This window comes from Grammomys surdaster, unplaced genomic scaffold, assembly GCF_004785775.1.
Source record: "Grammomys surdaster isolate TR1022 unplaced genomic scaffold, NIH_TR_1.0 254, whole genome shotgun sequence".
Classification (NCBI taxonomy): domain Eukaryota; kingdom Metazoa; phylum Chordata; class Mammalia; order Rodentia; family Muridae; genus Grammomys; species Grammomys surdaster.
The window spans coordinates 2,254,558-2,270,153 of record NW_021604695.1 but is presented as its reverse complement, the minus strand read 5'-3'; the positions used below and the strand labels follow the sequence as shown (position 1 = coordinate 2,270,153).

General features: G+C 47.0%; 1 protein-coding gene across 1 annotated transcript in view; it reads right to left on the bottom strand.

The window, feature by feature from the left end:
* Window positions 1-15,011, bottom strand: part of Pxmp4 (peroxisomal membrane protein 4) — a 16,732-nt gene extending 1,721 nt beyond the window's left edge. The window contains exons 1-3 of the mRNA XM_028775336.1: window positions 14,847-15,011; window positions 8,918-8,980; window positions 4,771-4,969 (exon numbers count right to left, since the gene is read on the bottom strand). Of these exons, the coding sequence (XP_028631169.1) occupies window positions 4,771-4,969; window positions 8,918-8,980; window positions 14,847-14,959 (375 nt within the window). The 5' untranslated portion in view covers window positions 14,960-15,011. The remainder of the gene's footprint in view (window positions 1-4,770; window positions 4,970-8,917; window positions 8,981-14,846) is intronic.
* Window positions 15,012-15,596: the final 585 nt, after the last annotated feature.

Sequence of the window (15,596 nt, the reverse complement as noted above, 5' to 3'; positions counted from 1 at the left end):
ATATGTAAGTACACTGTAGCTGTCTTCAGACACCCCACAAGAGGGCATCAGATATCATTACCGATGGTTGTGAGCCACCATGTGGTTGCTGGGATTTGAACTCATGACCTCTGGAAGAGCAGTCAGTGCTCTTAACCTCTGAGCCATCTCACCAGCCCGTGAAATCTTTTAACATACAAATGTTTTCTCTTTTTAAAGATTTAAAAGCATTCTAGGTCTCTTAGCTATGGATCCATCCTGTCCTCTACCCTATTTGTGAGACAAGGTTTTCTCAGTGAACCTGGAATGTACCAGCCTGGCTAGGCTGACTGACCAGGGAGTTCAAGGATCACCTCTTTCTATCTCCAAAAAACTGGAATCATGAAGCTTCTGTGCCGGGCTTTAAAAAAGTAATAGTAATAGTAATAATAATAATGTATTTACTTATTTGTGCGTGTGTGTGTGTGTGTGTGTGTGTGTGTGTGTGTGTGTAAGCCAGAGGACACTATGCCTAGCTTCTTCAAGGATAACTTGAAGTTTGCCCTCTCCTCCTATTACACGGTCCCAGGGATGTAACTCAGGTCATCAGCTTTGGCAGCAAGCACTTAACCTGCTGAGTTATCCTGTCAGCCTTCGTGTATTATTATTGTTTTATTGTTATTGGTGTTTTTTGTCTTTTTATCTTTCAAGACAGTGTATCATCGTGTAGCCCTGGCTGTCCTGAAACTCATTATGTAGACCAGGCTGGCCTTGAACTCACAGAGATCCTCCTGCCTCTGCTTCCTAAGTACTGGGATTAAATACATGAACCACTACGCCTGGTTCCATTTTAGAAGTTTTTATTAGAAGTTTTTAAAATGAATTACATGCATTTTTTCCCTCTGTGAAGCCAGCTGAATGTATGGAATAAATTCCAGGCCAACAGCGGCTACATGTCAAGACCTTATCTCAGAGAAAGAAAAGTTACAGATGAGAGACATTCGCAATGCATATCTGCAAAGCATCAGCATGGAGGTGATTTCAAAAAAGTCCTGAGAGCTCAAAAGTAAAGCATGAAATATTCTAACTGGAAAATGAATAAGAGACATGAAGGTCTCATCAAAGAGGTTGTACTGTGGCAAGTTAATGACAATGAGGAGATGCCGTTAGGGAAAGGCAGAGTCAAGGCGCAATGAGATGACTGTCACAGTGGCTAAGACAGGGCCAGCGAGGTGGAGTAGGGGTTGAGGGCACTTGCAGCAAAAGCCTGGCAAGCTAGGTTAGATCCCAGAGTCAACAGTGGAAGGAAAGAACCAACTTCCAAGAGTTGTCCTCTGATCTCCACACATACACGGTGGGAGGTACATGCTGGCACTTATCATATCACACACGCGCGCGCACACACACACACACGAATGCACACAAATAAAAAATTTAAAACATGGATAAAATAAACCACGCAACAAAGTAAATGTTAGCTAGGATGTGGAGAAAGTAGGCAAGTCATGCCTGTCTCCCTGGTGAGAATGTAAAAATGACAGTCACTCTGGGGAACAGCTTGGCAGAGGGTTGTTGGGGTTTTTTCTTTCTCTTTCTTGGCAGGTTGTTTTAAAACCAAGCATGCATATACCACACAACCCACAATTACACTCTTGGGCTTTTCTCCCAGAAAAACTAAAACTTATGTTCACAGAAGAATCTATACAAGAGTGTTCTTCTCAGCTCTGCTTGTAATATTCCAAAGCTAGGAACTGCCTGAATGTCCTTCAACGACAGACTAAGATGACAACAACAACAACAACAACCCTGTGGTGCTCCTATACTACCTAGGAACAAAAAGGAATAAATTAAGCCAGGCTGGCCATCCACAGCTGTAACTCCAGAGCCCTGGAGGCTCAGGGAGAACTGCCAAGACTTAAGGCCATCTTGGGCTACAGAGCAAGACACTGTAAGAAAAATAAAACAGCTGGTGACACATGCCTACCATGCAAATGCTGAGGAAGCAGAGGCAGTAGGAGTTCAAGGCCAGTCTCAGCTATATGTTGAGTTTGAGGACAGCCTGAGTAACATGAGACCTTGTCTCAAAAAATAAAAGGGGCTGGAGAGATGGCTCAGCAGTTAAGAGCACTTGCTGCTCTTACAGAGAACCCAGGTTCAGTCCCCAGCACCCACATGGTGGCTCACTATTTTCTGTAACTCCTATTCCAGGGCATCTAATACCCTTTTTTGGCTTCCCAGGTACCAGGCCTGCATATGGTGCATACACATACATGTAGGCAAACACTCCGAAATATAAAAGAAAAATAATGTTTTAAAAGAAAGAAGGAGCTGGGTGGTGGTGGTGCATGCCTTTAGTCCCAGCACTTAGGAGGCAGAGGCAGGCTGATCTCTCAGTTTGAGGCCAGCCTGGTCTTCAGAGTTCCAGGACAGCCAGGTCTAAAGAAAAACCTTATTTTGAAAACCTTAAAAAAAAAAATCTGGAGCTAGAGAGATGGCTCAGGAGTTAAGAACACTGGCTGACAGCCGGGCAGTGGTCGCACACACCTTTAATCCTTTAATCCCAGCACTTGAGAGGCAGAGGCAGGTGGATTTCTGGGTTTGAGGCCAGCCTGGTCTACAGAGTGAGTTCCAGGACAGCCAGAGAAACCCTGTCTCGAAAAACAAACAAACAAACAAACAAACAAACAAACAAAACAAAACAAAAAGAACACTGGCTGTTCTTCCAGGAGACCCATGTTCAATTCCCAGCATCCACACAGTGGCTCACAACCATGTGTAACTCCAGTTCCAGGGGATCCAATGCCCTCTTCTGGCCTCCATGGGTACTAGGCACACTTATGGTGCACAGACACACAAATAGGCAAAACATTCATACATAAAAAAGAACTCAGAAAACTTCCTTACAAAATGAAAATGTTCCCACAGTCTGACACATGTACAGACCGCCAGTGTATGATGGCCAAAGGCCAGTCCCCTTCCTCATCTCCATGCGCCAGGCATGAGGGACAACGAAGCCCTAGCCATACCCCGGAGCAAGCTCAGACAGCAGGGATTGGCTGCATCAACAGCTTGAGTTATGGGGGGGGGGAGGCCTTTCTTTTCCATTTATTTTCTGATTTTAGCATAATGTCTCTGAGCACTTGGGAGCAAGCCAGGCAGAGTCCGCCCTCTTAGCAGATGCTGGCCACCCACACTGTCTTTCCTGTGTGACCTGGGCACCTTTTTCTTCCTAAAGAATCATCTATTTCATATCAGCTACCAAGTTGCAAAAATAGAGTTTCTGCCGGGCGGTGATGGCGCTCGGCTTTAATCCCAGCACTTGGGAGGCAGAGGCAGGCAGATTTCTGAGTTCGAGGCCAGCCTGGTCTACAGAGTGAGTTCCAGGACAGCCAGGGCTACACAGAGAAACCCTGTCTCGAAAAAACAACAACAACAACAAAAAAGAATAGTGATCCATGGTATTCAAGATCTTTAAAACTTTTATATTTCATTTCTTACTAATTTTTTCAGGGGGTGCAGGGTGAGTATCCCATAGCACATGTAAAGAGATCAGAGGAAAGCCTTTGGGAAGTGCTTCTTTCCACCGTGTGAGTCCCAGGGATCAAATTAAGTTGTCAGACTCAATGGCAGACAACTTCACCTGCTGAGGGCCTCACAGGCCCTCAAGATTTGTTTGCTTGTTTTTTCTTTGTTTTTTGAGACAGGGTCTCTCTATGTAGTTCTTCCTGTCCTGGAACTCACTATGTAGACCAGGCTGGCCTCCAACTCACACAGATCCTCCTGCCTTTGCCTTCTGAGTGCTGAGACTCCTCAAGGTCTTTTAATGTACACAAGACATTAAACTTAACCTGTGTCTTTCTAGTACTGGTAAAAAGTCTTTGTAGATGATCCTGGGTGGAGACTTATTGATTTTATCATCTTTGCAGAGAACCTGCTTTTCTCTTTTGATTTCCTATTTTCAATTTCACTGAGTTCTGCTTGTTTGTTTTAAGATGCAGCCTAGGCTGGCTTCAAATCGAGGCCTTAGTCTCTCAGTGTACTACCACACCCAGGTCAAAGTATATTTAAGAAAAAAAAAATCTTAGGCTGGAGAGGTGAGTCAGCAGTTAAGGGCACTGGCAGTTCTTGCAGAGGACAGAGTTCGATTCCTAGCACCCACATAGGGCAGTGGCACACAACTTCAGCTCCAGACGCCCTCTTCTGGCCTCCATGGATACCCACACACCGGTACACACCTCACACAGAGGCACACACATAAATTAACAATTTAAAAACTCATTGTACCATCCAGGTGATGCATATCTGTAATCTCAGCACCTGGATCAAGGCAAGACCATCAGGAGTTCAAGCCAAGCCTCAGCTACATACAGCTCAAGGCCTGCCTACACAAGATGAAACCTGTCCCAACCACCACCACCACTACCAAGATCTTACCCAAAGAGCAGCAGGTACATTGATGTGGGCAACCGTTGGATTCCGGCGGTGGTTTGGTTTACAAAAGGGGAAAACATTGCTAGGTGATGCTGATGCATGCCTTTAATCCCAGAACTCAGGAGGCAAAGGCAAACAGATCTCTGAGATTTCAAGGCCAGCCTGGTCTACAGAGTGAGGTGTACAAGGCTATACAGTGAAACCCTACCCTAAAAACATCCCCCTCCCCAAAATGGGAAAATCTAGGGAGAAATGACACAGACACAAGGTCACACGGGGACTGGTGATTCTTAGACCTCAGACACGGATGCTGGCCAAGAGTTCATGTTCAACTAAAGGGCCCCCCCCACTGGCCCCACCCCGCCTCAGGGCAGCCTTTACCTGGCTATTGATGTTGTTGTTCTCTCCAAACAGCAGGAGCCCCCCGATGAAGGCAGCCAGGAAAGAGTGTATCTGATGGCTCTCGCCTTGCACGTGGGACTGCAGGGCATGGAGACTCTTATAGGCGAACACAAAGCAGGCTAGGTTCCGAGAGTGGGTGTATGTGGCTTTCAGAATGGCCTGCAGCTTCTCTCGGAGACTGCACAAACAGAAAGCCCTGTGAGTACAGGCCCAGCTGGTCCAGGCAGGTTTCCCGGGTGTACACACAGGTCTGAATTAGGCAAGGGTGCTCCATGTCCTGAGGAGCATAGCTCTCTCACCAGACTGGAGTCACTTCCTGACACCTTGTGATAAGGAGTGCCGATCTTCCTCACCCGTCCTTCATGGCTCTTATCACCACTTAGCATCTGTAAGCTGCTTTATTAAGTTTCCTGGTCCTCAGTATAACCTCCTGCAAAGCAGGGTCTAGATTTATTTGTCTTGAGGGCAGAGAATAGAATGGGGTCTGGCACATAGTAGGTGCTCAACAAATAGAAGAGGTGAGTAAAAAAATTACAAGCTGGATCTGCAGATTGAATTCTGAGAAAGGGGGCTGGAGAGATGGCTCAGTGGTTAAGAGCACTGACCGCACTTCCAGAGGTCCTGAGTTCAAATCCCAGCAACCACATGGTGGCTCACAACCATCTGTAATGAGATCTGATGCCCTCTTCTGGTGTGTCTGAAGACAGCTACAGTGTATTCATATATAATAAATAAATAAATCTTTAAAAAAAAATGAATTCTGAGAAAGGACAGATCTGCTTTCTGCCTTTGTGGGGCTTATGAGCCGGGAGCAAGACAAGAATTAGACACTGACGTTGACAGCAGGTTGTCCTGGAATCTGAAGGACAGGAAGGAATCCATGAGAAGAGCATGCTGCTTTCTGGGCATAAGACTCACTGGACACAAAGGCCCGAAGGACAGACACAGAGGAAGGGAATGAAGCAATGGAGAGAGGCCAGTGTGGACTATGAACAGGGGCTGTGTGTGGAGAAGGGGAGTGAGGTCAGCTAACTGCAACTGCTCCTCCTTTTGAGTTAAAGAAGAACTTAGTGGGGGGGGGTGTCTTGCTTGCATGTGGATACCTACAGAGACCAGAAAAGGACACTAGATTCCCTGGACCTGGAGCTACAGGGAATTGTGAGCTGTTGGTGGCTGAGGCAGGAACCAAATTCCAGTCCTCTATAAGACCAACAGACATTCACAATGGCTGAGCCATCTCTACAGGCCCACTAGGGGGCAGCAAAGACAACCCAGCGATAGAGCAGAGTATACAAGGGCATGGTGGGAGTATGTCAGGTGACTGGGAAAAGCCAGCAGCAGCTGGTTCTTGGCTCTTGAGGACCTGGGCCCCATGAGTACCTTTGTTTGTTTATGGGTTAGCTGGCTGATTATTTGAGACAGGGTCTTTTTATGCAGCCCTGGCCGTCTAAAAACTCACTACATAGACTAGACTGTTTGGAACTCAGAGATCCACCTGCCTCTACCTCCCAAATGCCACCATGTCTAGCTATGAATACCATTTTTAAAGGAAGAAAGTTGGATTACAATTGGGCAGGGTGACACATTCCTGTATTCCTGGGTGAAACAGGAAGATTGGGAATTGGAGACCAGCCTGAGCTATGAAGCAAAATCTCTGTCTCAAAAAACAAAAAAGTAAGACCAAACATTCTGTTGCTTGCCGTTAATCCCAGCACTTGAGAAGGCAGAGGTATGCGGACCTCTGTGTGAGGCCACCACACATCCTGTGTGAGGCACTGTGAGACTGTGCCTCGAAATAACAATAACAAAAACAAAACCAACCCTGAAAAGGTAAGTAGCTGGCAGTGACCTTCCCTAGAAACTGTCTCAGAGTCTGACTGCTGTCTTCCCAGCCACCACCCAGCTCTGGGCGGCTACCAAGGATGCTCCATGGTTTCTACTTTTGTGTGGTTCCCTCTTCTCTCTCCAAGCTGTTCTCAACCAGGCAACAAATGTCTTCATGCTCTCACACATACGGAAGCCACGAAACCCATCCTCCCAGTGTTTGGGAGGCTGAGGTGGGACTCAAGCCTTCAATTGGGAGGGCATGCTGACAACAAAGCAAGACTTCATCTCAAGGAGCAAAAGGGAAAAGAAACATGGGGTGCTTCCCACAAGGGTTGGAGAGATGGCTCAGAGGTTAAGAGTGCATACTGCTCTCACAGAGGACCCGAGTTCAGTTCCCAGCACCCATGTCAGGGTCCATCCCCAAAGGCTCCACAAGGGCACCTCCACTCATGTGTGCATATTCAAAGATACATAACTAAAAATAAAAATAAATCTTAAAAAAAAAACCCAACCCTGTGGGAAGTCAAATAGTGGCATGCCCCTGCTCCAAAGCTAGTTTTCTGTTCTCACTTAAAAGGAAAACAAGCTCTTCTCTCAGGCTTAGAGCTGAACAGGCCTGGTCCGGTTCCTGATATGACCCTAGATAGCCTCTCCCTTTCAACCCTCTGGTGGCCAATTTCCACCTGACCAGGCACATGCCCACTGCCCCTGGCCTCCTGTTCTGATTATCTCCTGCTGGAAGAGCAGAGATCCCTGTCTGCTTTGTTCACGGCTCTCTCTTTAGCCGCCCAAACGGTGTCCACCTCATAATAGATATTCACTAAGTACTCGGTGACCGAGTGAATAAGTTCAGGTTTTAAAAAAATGATTTGAGCTAGGCATGGTGGCACACACCAGGTAGGTGGACCTCTGTGAGTTCCAGGCCAGTCTGGTCTATAGAGCAAATTCCAGGATAGCCAGAGCCACACAGAGAAACCCTGTCTTGAAAAACAAAAACCAACCAACCAAACAAACAAAACAATGTGGGACCTTGTCTCAAAACCAAAACTGAACAAAACAAAAAGACCTGGAGGGCCTGGGGATATAGCATCAGTGCAGGTGTGCATGCCTACTATGTTCCTGGCTCTAGAGAGAGAAGGAGAGGGGGAAAGAGAAGGGGAGGGAGGGGAAAGGGAAAGATGAGATTGGGAGGGCAACCCTCCTCCCCAAAGATAAGTAAAATAAAAATGTCAAAACAGAACTCTTGCAACTTAGTTTTTTTGTTTGTTTGTTTGTTTGTTTTTGTTTTTGTTTTTTGGTTTTTGGTTTTTCGAGACAGGGTTTCTCTGTGTAGCCCTGGCTGTCCTGGAACTCACTCTGTAGACCAGGCTGGCCTCGAATTGAGAAATCTGCCTACCTCTGCCTCCCAAGTGCTGGGATTAAAGTCGTGCGCCACCACCGCCCGGCAACTTAGATTTAACCTGCCCTCTGAGTATGATTTTTTTTGGATGTATTTATTTTCTGTTTTATGTATACGAGTGTTTTAGCCACCATGTGAGTGCTAAGAACTAAACTTAGGTCCTATGAAAAGCCAACAAGTGCTCGTAACCAATGGCGCCATCGCTCCAATCCCTGGGTAGGATTCTTATAAGCCGCAGGTGTGTCTATAGCCACAAAAACTGGACTGCCGTGAATCTTCTGAGTAAGTCCATGAAGGAAGGGATAAAGGAACTCAAAAGAAGGCTGGGACACTGAAGCCGGTGACGGAAGAACAGAGACTGATTCCCAGAAGACTGGACAGGTTTCCAGGAAGCAAATAAAGGCTTGCTAGAGGAAGCCAGGGTATTCCTGGAAGTGGGCATGCACCAGCAAATTCCAGGATAGCCAGAGCCACACAGAGAAACCCTGTCTTGAAAAACAAAAACCAACCAACCAAACAAACAAAACAATGTGGGACCTTGTCTCAAAACCAAAACTGAACAAAACAAAAAGACCTGGAGGGCCTGGGGATATAGCATCAGTGCAGGTGTGCATGTGAGAGTGGAAGGCCCAGGCATGTGCTAAGGAAGCCCACATGGGACATTGTGGGACACGGCTGTGGCCAGGCTGCAGAAGGCCTGAAGGCCAGACCTGCCAGCTGGATCTCTTCAGAGGACAGTGAGGAGCCATAGGCATTTTCAAGTCAGGGACATAGAATCAGAGTTGGCCTTTAGGAAGAACAGGGGCACAGGGAAGCTAGTCCCATCTAGGAAACTACTACAGCCATGCTGGCCTGAGGGCTGGGCACTCTCTCCCCACGGTATGCAGGGAAGGTAGGTACCTGCCACTCCTGAAGAGAAAGGTCATCACCAGTGCATGAGGTGCCCGGATTTTGACTCCGTAGCTGTAGAAACAGAAGAAAACAGTCACTAACCCATTGCTGTAGAAGTTTTCCACCTCTCCCTTGGACCCCTGGTCCTCTCTCCCACCCCCAACTCTGATACCCCATGGGAGAGAAAATAATGTCAGCTCTCTATTTATATCTGGGTTCAAGTTCTAGACCTTCCTGATAGAGTGGCCTTTGGCTTACCTTTACCTTCTCCGAGTCTCAGTTTTCCCAACTAAAAAGGAATGCTAAACTTTAGAGGGATAGATGGGTATAATTCTAAGGGGAGAAACTGAAGTATGCAAAAGGTGGCCACCATTCCCACCCACCTGGCTTTGCAGAGACATGCCCTCAGCTCCTTCGTGTATTTCATACTACAGCCAGGTTCATCGCTTATTAATTTTAAATTTGATTGATTATTGTTATCACTAATACTGATTTCATTACATCATTCGCTGATACAGAATCTTACTATGTACCACTAGCCAGGCTAGAACTCAACGTGTACACCAAGCCAGCTTCCAGCTCAGAGAGGCCGAGTGGCTGGTGCACACCTTAGATCCCAACCGGGTCTCTCTGAGTTGAAGTCCAGCCTGGTCTGCATAGTGAGTTCTAGAGAAGTCAGGGCTACAAAGTGAGACCCTGCCTCAAAAACAAAACATCACCGCCACCGCCACCGAAACAACAACCATAACAAAACAACAACAACAACAGCAACACCCCCTCATAAAGGCCCGGGGAGGTGGTGCACACCTTTAATCCCAACTCTTGGGAAGCAGAGGCAGTCAGAATCCTGCAGGTTCAGATCTCTTTGAATTCAAGGCCAGCCTGGTCTACAAAGGAAGTTACAGAACAGCCAAGACAGTTATACAGAGAAACCCTGTCTCAAAAAACAAAAAACAAAACAAGAAAACCCTCACAGAGATGTGCCTGCCTATACCTTCTGAGTGCTGAAATTAAAGGCGAATGTCACCATACCAAGAATTTATTATTACTATTTATTTATTTATTTATTTATTTATTTATTTATTTATTGGTTTTTCAAGACAGGGTTTCTCTGTGTAGCCCTGGCTGTCCTGGAACTCACTCTGTAGACCAGGCTGGCCTCGAACTCAGAAATCCACCTGCCTCTGCCTCCCAAGTGCTGGGATCAAAGGCGTGCGCCACCACCGCCCGGCTTTTTTCTTTTTTAAAAAAAATTATTATTATTATTATTATTATTATTGTGTTTGGTATTTTAAAAATTATTTATTTGTGTATGTGTGTGGACATATATGCTAGCTGGTTTTATATTAACTTAATACAGTAACAGTAATTTGAGAGAGAGGAACCTCAATGAGAAAATCCCTCCATAGGATCAAGCTGTGGGCCGGCAAGCCTACGGAGCATTTTCTTAATTAGTGAGTGATGGGCCCAGGCCATGGGTGATGTCAACTGTGGGGTGATGGTCCTGGTTTCTAGAAGCCATGAGAAGCAAGTCAGTAAGCAGCACCCCTCCAGGCTTCTGCATTAGCTCCTGCCTCCAGGGTTCTGCCTTGTCTGAGTTCCTGCCTTGGCTTCCTTCAGTGGACTGTGACTTAGGCTGTGTAAGCCAACTAAACCCTTTCTAAGTTGCTTTTGGTCATGGTATTTCATCACAGCATTAGTAACCCTAAGATACACCTTTACCCTTATTTCTAAAATCCCTTGAAGGCCTGGGACAATGAAGGCCTGAGACAATGGTTGTGAGCCGCATACTGTTGTTACCTGAATATACAGGAATATTCATTGTAGGCTTCAAAACAGAGGAGCTCCATCACTGGGGAGGCAGAAGCAGGTGGATCTCTGAGTTTGAGGCCAGCCTGGTCTACAGAGCAAGTTTCAAGACAGCCAGGGCTACACAGGAAACCCTGTCTCAAAAAAAGCCAGGGGGGTTGGAGGGAGAAACTCCACAGACAACGCCATTAGCCCAGTACTTGCATGAAACAGCAAATGGCTGGAATCAGGCACAGGGTAAATGGCTCGGGAAGTAAAGTGCTCGCACAGTGACCTCGAGGACCCAATAGCAGTGGACCTCATCAGCAATCCCAGACCACGGGGACAGAGATGGCCACGCAGAGGCTTGGAGCTCACTGCTCAGCCAGCCTAGGCAATGGATGAGCTCCAGGCGCGGCCACAAAAGCCAATGCAGAATGTGATGGAGGAAGAGAACTAACGTCAACCTCTGACCTTCATACTTATCCACCCACATACCCACTCGAGCATGTACATGAGAGAGGTGGGGGTGGGGAGAATGCTTTCCCTCTACCAAGCTAAGTGTGGTGGTGCATGCCTTCGAGTCTTTAATCCCAACACTTAAAGGCAGAGAGGCACGAAGTTCTGTGTGAATTCAAAGCCAGCCTGGTCTACACGGAGTTCCAGGTCAGCCAGGACAAAACTCTAGATTGGGACTGAGGAATTATTATATTATGAGGCAAATAAAGGAATCATCTTCCCCTCTGCCTGGCAACCACTGAGATGGCTCAGTGGGTAAGAACGAGCATTGCAGAGGGCTCGAGTTCAGTTCTCAGCACCCCGTGGTAGCTCACGACCATCCATGTCTCCAGCTGCAGGGGGTCTCTCACCCTCTTCTGGCTTGCATGGAGCATGTACACGGCACATATGCATACATGTGGGCAAAGCATTCATACACACACAAAAAAAATACCTTAAAAAGTAATTAATTTGGGAGGCAAAGGCAAGCGGATTTCTGAGTTCGAGGCCAACCTGGGCTACAGAGTGAGTTCCAGGACAGCCAGGGCTACACAGAGAAACCCTGTCTCAAAAAAACAAAACAAAACAAAACAAAACAAAACAAAAAACAAAAACAAAAGGCAAAAAAAAGCAATTAATTTAACTTTTTTAAAAAGAGAAAATGGAGGTCAGAAGAGATGAAGAATCATTCAATATTCAGACTAAAAGCGTTAGGATTCGAGCTGGAGAATATGACCACAGAGGGCCAAGAAGGTTCACCAAGGAGGAGGATGCAGGGAGCGCAGAAACGGGAGATGTACAAAGCCCTCGTTGGGAAATGCCTGCTGGCTCTGGGGCTCTTTGGGATTTACAAGAGCAACGTGGAAAAGTGTGAGCAGTGTAGCAAAGGAGTGAGGTGAGGGAGGTGCTCTATACATTAACATTTCAAAAGCAAATCACTCAGGGTGGGGGGTTGGTGTTTGTGTGTACATACAACACTCTGGATGAAGACACACGAGGGACAGTCTCCACAGAGAGGGGCTGATGGCAGAGGACATTTGTCTAACAACTTTATTTAGAGTTGGGGATGGAACTCAGGGCCTCTTGCATGCTAAGTGAGTGCCCCTGACTTTTGTGAATGAGTTACCTAACTTTTAAAAGATGAAATTAAAGGAAAACTTTAAAGCTAACAACTTTATATAGTGTTTTTGTTGCAGAAGGCAGCAGGACGCTTTTTTATCTTCCCCTCTGCCTGGCAACGGCCAGGAAGTTCCCATCTCAGTCCCTGTGGCCGCCCTGCTTGCAGCACCTTCAAAACCTTATCTCCTTCTCCTACACAGAGGCCTTCAGCCTCCTCCAGGCAGCCAGAGCCCTCCTTTTATGCTAGAGACATGCAGCCTGTCCTCAAGTCCCTATATCTGACAAGCCCCTACTCAGAATCCTCAAATTCAGATGAGATGTGTTACATCATGCCTGTAGTATCAGACATTGTTTGGCTGAGACAGGAGACCTTGACTTTGAGGTTAACCTAAGCTCCACAGTGATACCCTGGGTTTTGTTTGGTAGGTTGGTTTGGTTTTTTGTTTTTAATTAAGGTAGAGGCTAGAATGGTGCCTTATAAGTGCAAGGACCTAAATTTGGAAACCCTGGAACCCACATCAAAAGCAAGGCTTAGTGATGAGCACCTGTATCCAAAGAAACAGTGAGGTAAGTGGTGGAGATTCTTGGATGTTGATGGCCAACTAGCCATCTGGTAACATTCCAGGCCAGTGAGACCGTTTCTCAAACAAGAAGTGATGGAAATGACATTAAGGTGGTCTTCGTGCACACTGTGCACAAGGGCAAGTCACACTTGTGAACTAGTCAGGGGTAAGTGAAATGTTCACAAAGTTCAAACATCTCAGTCATCCATGTTGACCTCTCTAAACTGACCACATCTCTTCACAAACACAGCACTTGCCTTGGGAACTCAGGACTGGCTGAGTTTATAGTTTTAATTTTACAAAGGAGGACAGTAAGGCCAGAAAAGACAACAAATTGTTCAGTTTTTAAAACAAAGCATGGGATTAGAGCCCAAGCACCTGACCCTAGAAAGTGTCTGTGCTGTCTGGGAGGGTCCACTGAGGAGGACACAGAGAGAGGTGGCAGAGGGTCAGCTGTACAAAGACCATATTGGGCAATGGTTGCTGGCACAGGGGCCAGCTCCTGCTCTGTAGAGTACATACCTGGCAAAGGGGCTACTGATGTTACCTCCGGGTTCATCCCATCCTGGTCAAAGAGTGTCTGATATGATCTGGCCAGATTCAGTAGGACCTAATTTCTACCTGACTCTGCATCCATTCTGAGTTTGAATCCCAACAGTAACACTGAGATGATGTGATCAGGGAACAATTGACAGACCTGCCTTAATCACAGTCCATCCATCTGCGAGGCAGAGACAAGAGTAATTCCTAGTTTTCAAACATCCACAAAGGAAAATTTGAATGTCTATAACAGACTGAGTACCAGGACACACAGAGGACAATCTAGATACAGATGTCCATCCTTGAGGAGCTCTTTTTGTTCCTGTTGTAGCCCAGGATGACCTGGGGCTCATTATTTTGCACAAATATGATCGTTCCAACCTCCCAAGTGTTGCAATGACGGGCATGTACACCAGCCCAGGCTGATGAAGCACACTTTTTAGTGAGAGACATGGACCAGGAAAAAGATTATTCAGTGTCTGATGATGACACGGACTGTAGAGAAAGAGAGTAAAGAACAGGAAGCAGGCATCTTAAAAGGGTTCATGAGCCAGGCAGACCGCGTACCTATACCAACATCCGTCAGCATACAGACACAAACCAGGGACCGTGAGAACATTTCACACACTGACTCAGTCCTCAAACAGGATAGAAGTACTCTGGGGGACCTATTTTTTAGAAAGTGAGACCCAGAAAGCCTAAATGATTTGGTCATGGATGCTGACACCAGGTTTTAAATCCTGGCAATTGACACACTTGCCACCATGCCACACACAGCTACCAGGATGCCAACTTTAGGAGACTTTGGCTTCTCTGAGGCATGAAGTCTAAAGAAGCCGGAGCTCCCCTCCCGGCACCAGTCAAGCAAAACGAGCCCAAGCTCTCCTCTCCTACCTATGAGGGAGTGAGATCAATTTACCCAGCAAATATCAGCTACTTTCTCTTACATACATTCGCTGTCACTTCTCATGAGTCCCCAGTGAAAATGAAGGATGAGGTGAAGTCACATATAGATGTGAAGCCGTTGGCAACTATTGGAACCTATAAGGCAGTAGGTGACCACCTGTTTGCTAAAGGACAGAGTCCAGTTTCTTTTGTGCATACAGAGCCATAGAAGCCAAGTAGGCCAAAGGGCACAAGGCAAGATGAGATGAATTAGGCCCAGTGAGAGGATACAGGTGCTGGCACAGGAAGCAACTAAGCCAAGAGTGCCAGGCTGAAAAGGACAGAGGACCTAGATGCAGGACAGAGGAAGCCCCAGACTGGTAAGGTGACTGGAACCCAGAAACCTACGCCTACTGCACCAACAGGGCACCGAAATATACAGAGGCCTCCTAGGGAACGTACAGCACAGTGGCCCCGGGCCTCGAAATCACGACCCCAGGTAAGCCTGTCCCTCAGCCCTGACCAACCTCCGCGGCCCTACTCACACAGCCCCGTTCCGGAAGCCCTTTATCACGGCCAGCGCAGCGTGGTAACGGCGCTGGCGCAGCAGCTTGTTGACAGCCTGGAGAAGAGCCCGTAGCTGCGGTGGGGCGGCCATAGCACCGGAGAGCACGGTCGAAGGACCCAACTGACCAAGTACTGACAGCCCTAGGCTCTGGCTGCCCAGCTCACTGCATTGGAGAGCACCGCCCGGTCGTTGTATCTATAGGCTGAGTCTGCTGTCAATCATATAAGAGAGCCAGTCATAGAGCGCATTTGTCTGCAAGGGGCTGAGACGCGCTTACTCTTCGGAATACCTGTCTGATTGGAAGAGAAAGGAGAGTTGGTAACCAATCACCGTGACTCGGAAGGTCTCACGCAGGATTTGCCCAATGAGAAGGCAGTTTTCTTAAGGAGAAGTTTGTTTCATTGTGGGGTTTGTTGCGAATTGGAATGGGTGGTGCTTGGAAGGTGACGTTGGGCTTGTCATCACAGTTGACACTTTCGATTGCCTAGCGAGTATCACAGCTAACTTCTCAGAACATAAATTACATGTCATTCTTGTTGTTTGGTTCTTTGAGACAGGATCTCTTGTAGCCCAAGCTGGCCTTAAACTATGATCCCCCTGCCGCTACCTCCTGCTGGGGTTGCAGGCCTGTGCTGTCATACATGTTTCTACTTATTTTAAAACTACAAACTCTTTCCCAGGGCCCCCAGGAGCAGACTTATTTACGCGATTGCCAGCCTTTGCTTCC